Here is a 2,477-nt window from a genome sequence, read left to right as displayed (position 1 = left end):
CACTCTGCTGAAGGGGATGCTGTAAGGCGCGTTGGTCTGAACACAGGTTATAAAGTCCCCCCTTCACCTCTCCTAAGTGTCAGTAGTGATTTGCCTGCTACTTGAGTGTGTGTGTGGGTGTGTGTGGGAGGGAGAGAGAGCGAGACGAAAGCATTATCAGTCATCCAGTGCGTGTGTGTGAGTCTCTGTGTGTGTGTGTGCCTTGTTAAGGATATTGCTAAAGAGAATACCTAGAGCTGTCCCAAGACTAAACTGAGACCATGGCAGGTGAGTTGGGTTTTGGTTTGTGCACTAATTCCCATTGATGCTGTGTTTAGTGTATTTTTAAGAGGACTTTATGAAAATTAAAACAATTCCAATATAGTTTCAAATTTGCTCTTGTGCCTCTGGAAAGTTCATTAATGTGTGCTGCCATAGAACTGAAACGAGTTAAAGATAATTGCTATTGTGTGTAGTAGAAAAACAGTAACATAGCATCATCATTTGTGCATGTTTCCATGTTATTGTGTTATTCTTGTGTATAAAATGATCAATCGTGCATTTGGCAACTTCAGTATGGCCATCATGGTAAACTTGTTGTGAACTGTCTACCATTATGGTGTTGTGTAGTAACGACGCGCATATCTACCAATGAGGACATCATGTCCTCTGTATGTTTTTTTGTTCAGGTTTCATTTCATTTATTAAGTGAAAATAGAGCTGATGAGACAAATATCACTGAACCGCAGCGTCATGTGCCACATAGTTGCAGCTACTGTACAATCTGACTTCTCAAAATGAGACCACAGTGTGGAAATCGCAGAGTTTGAAGTAACGGAATTAGACTACCAGTGTGGTGCAGTTGTAGCCTTTAGTAGGTTAGTCTAGGCCCTATTGGTTATAGTTCAACAGTTCGCATCCCCCATTATCAGGGATGGATTACTGAATCTGAAGTCTCAATCTGTCCATTTCTTTCCACAAAACTCACCAGAAGTCATCATTTAAGATGTTATTTTTCCTTGTTATTTGACCTCAGTATTTGAAAAATTCTGGCTACGGCCCGGTAGTAACTTTTCATATTTCCTTAGTTAGATCATTGGGAAAGCAATCAAAATATAAAAATTGTACACAATTAAACAAGCAAATTAGATGACGTTTTATTTTTAGGTTGGTAAAGTTTTGGTATTTATTATAGGATCACAATTTAAATGTATTGAGTGAATTTAGTTGTGAATTGCATCATGGATGTTGAGGCAAATTATTCTCTTTACCTGTCAGACAAAGCAGACAAAGTACATGTAAGCTCTAAAACTCCACGTTTTTAGAGTGGGATTGATCATGAGTATAACGCAAGGGTAATGGTGCACTTTTGGGGATGTTTAATTAAATCCTCATGTCCTCCTCTCTCCTCTACAGACAAGGAGATGGGCATGGAGACTAAGAAGAAAAAGAGTGTAAGTCACCATTCTGCAAGCACATAATACTCTACTCTGTTACCTAAATAAACACGACACATTATGCTACAACACATCAATTTATGCTACTTTACTGTATTTTACATAACTTTTGGTTACACTACATTACACTACTCTGCAGTTCATACTGTGTATCAAAACTACACACAACTCATCAAAATGGCATATAATGAATTAGAAATAATTAAATAGAAATAGAAATAAAGAAAAAATACCAAAGCGACTTTCACACACGTGGTTATATATTTACTGGCAAAGGTATTCACCATGCTGAGAATGTAGAGTGTATTTCAAACATGAACAGTTCTGAACAGACTTTAATGAGATGTTGCCCCCCCCCCCCCTCTCTCTCTGAACAGGTGGAAGTCTGTGGTTATCCACTCAGTATTTTCTTCATTGTGGTGAATGAGTTCTGTGAAAGATTCTCCTACTATGGCATGCGAGGTAAACCTCAGACTCTATTCCCCCATACCCTTTCACACAACAAAAATCTGCTCCTATTGTTTCTGCATCTGTCGTCCTTCACAGCCTAATCTCTCTCTCTCTCTCTCTCTCTCTCTCTCCTCTCTCTCTCTTTCTGTCACTCAGCTGTGTTGGTGTTGTACTTCACCTATTTCTTGCGCTGGGATGAGAACACAGCCATCTCCATCTACCACACCTTCGTGGCTCTGTGCTACCTGACACCCATCCTCGGGGCCATCGTTGCCGACTCCTGGCTGGGCAAGTTCAAGTGAGTGCCGGTCAGACACTGAATGAAGGATTACTCCCTTCAATTCTTAGCTTCCATCTCTGAAGTGAAGTGAGCATACACACGGAGAACAGAGAGAGGATTAGAGTCACAGACTTTCCCTTAAAAAGGACAGATAAGGCTGTTAGTGGATTAGTCATGGACTTTACCTTGAAAAGGGCATATATGGCTGTGTGTGAGGGTGTTTACACAAACCAGGTGGTTTATGACTTGCGCTTGTGGCAAAAGCTTTCAAGCATTCATTCGACTTGTGTGAATAGGGCTTGTTTTATGTT

General features: G+C 40.2%; 1 protein-coding gene across 1 annotated transcript in view; it reads left to right on the top strand.

The window, feature by feature from the left end:
• Positions 1-260: 260 nt before the first annotated feature.
• Positions 261-2,477, top strand: part of slc15a1b (solute carrier family 15 member 1b) — an 11,467-nt gene continuing 9,250 nt past the window's right edge. Inside the window, exons 1-4 of the mRNA XM_076297541.1 lie at positions 261-267; positions 1,396-1,433; positions 1,814-1,898; positions 2,043-2,184. Of these exons, the coding sequence (XP_076153656.1) occupies positions 261-267; positions 1,396-1,433; positions 1,814-1,898; positions 2,043-2,184 (272 nt within the window). The remainder of the gene's footprint in view (positions 268-1,395; positions 1,434-1,813; positions 1,899-2,042; positions 2,185-2,477) is intronic.

The sequence above is a fragment of the Alosa pseudoharengus genome, unplaced genomic scaffold (assembly GCF_046254945.1).
Source record: "Alosa pseudoharengus isolate Yale_2024_CS ecotype anadromous, Long Island Sound unplaced genomic scaffold, YU_APseudo_1.1 YU_APseudo_1.1_scf_20, whole genome shotgun sequence".
NCBI lineage: Eukaryota > Metazoa > Chordata > Actinopteri > Clupeiformes > Clupeidae > Alosa > Alosa pseudoharengus.
The sequence above is the reverse complement of the archived record's forward strand: the minus strand, read 5'-3'. Positions and strand labels throughout refer to the sequence as shown.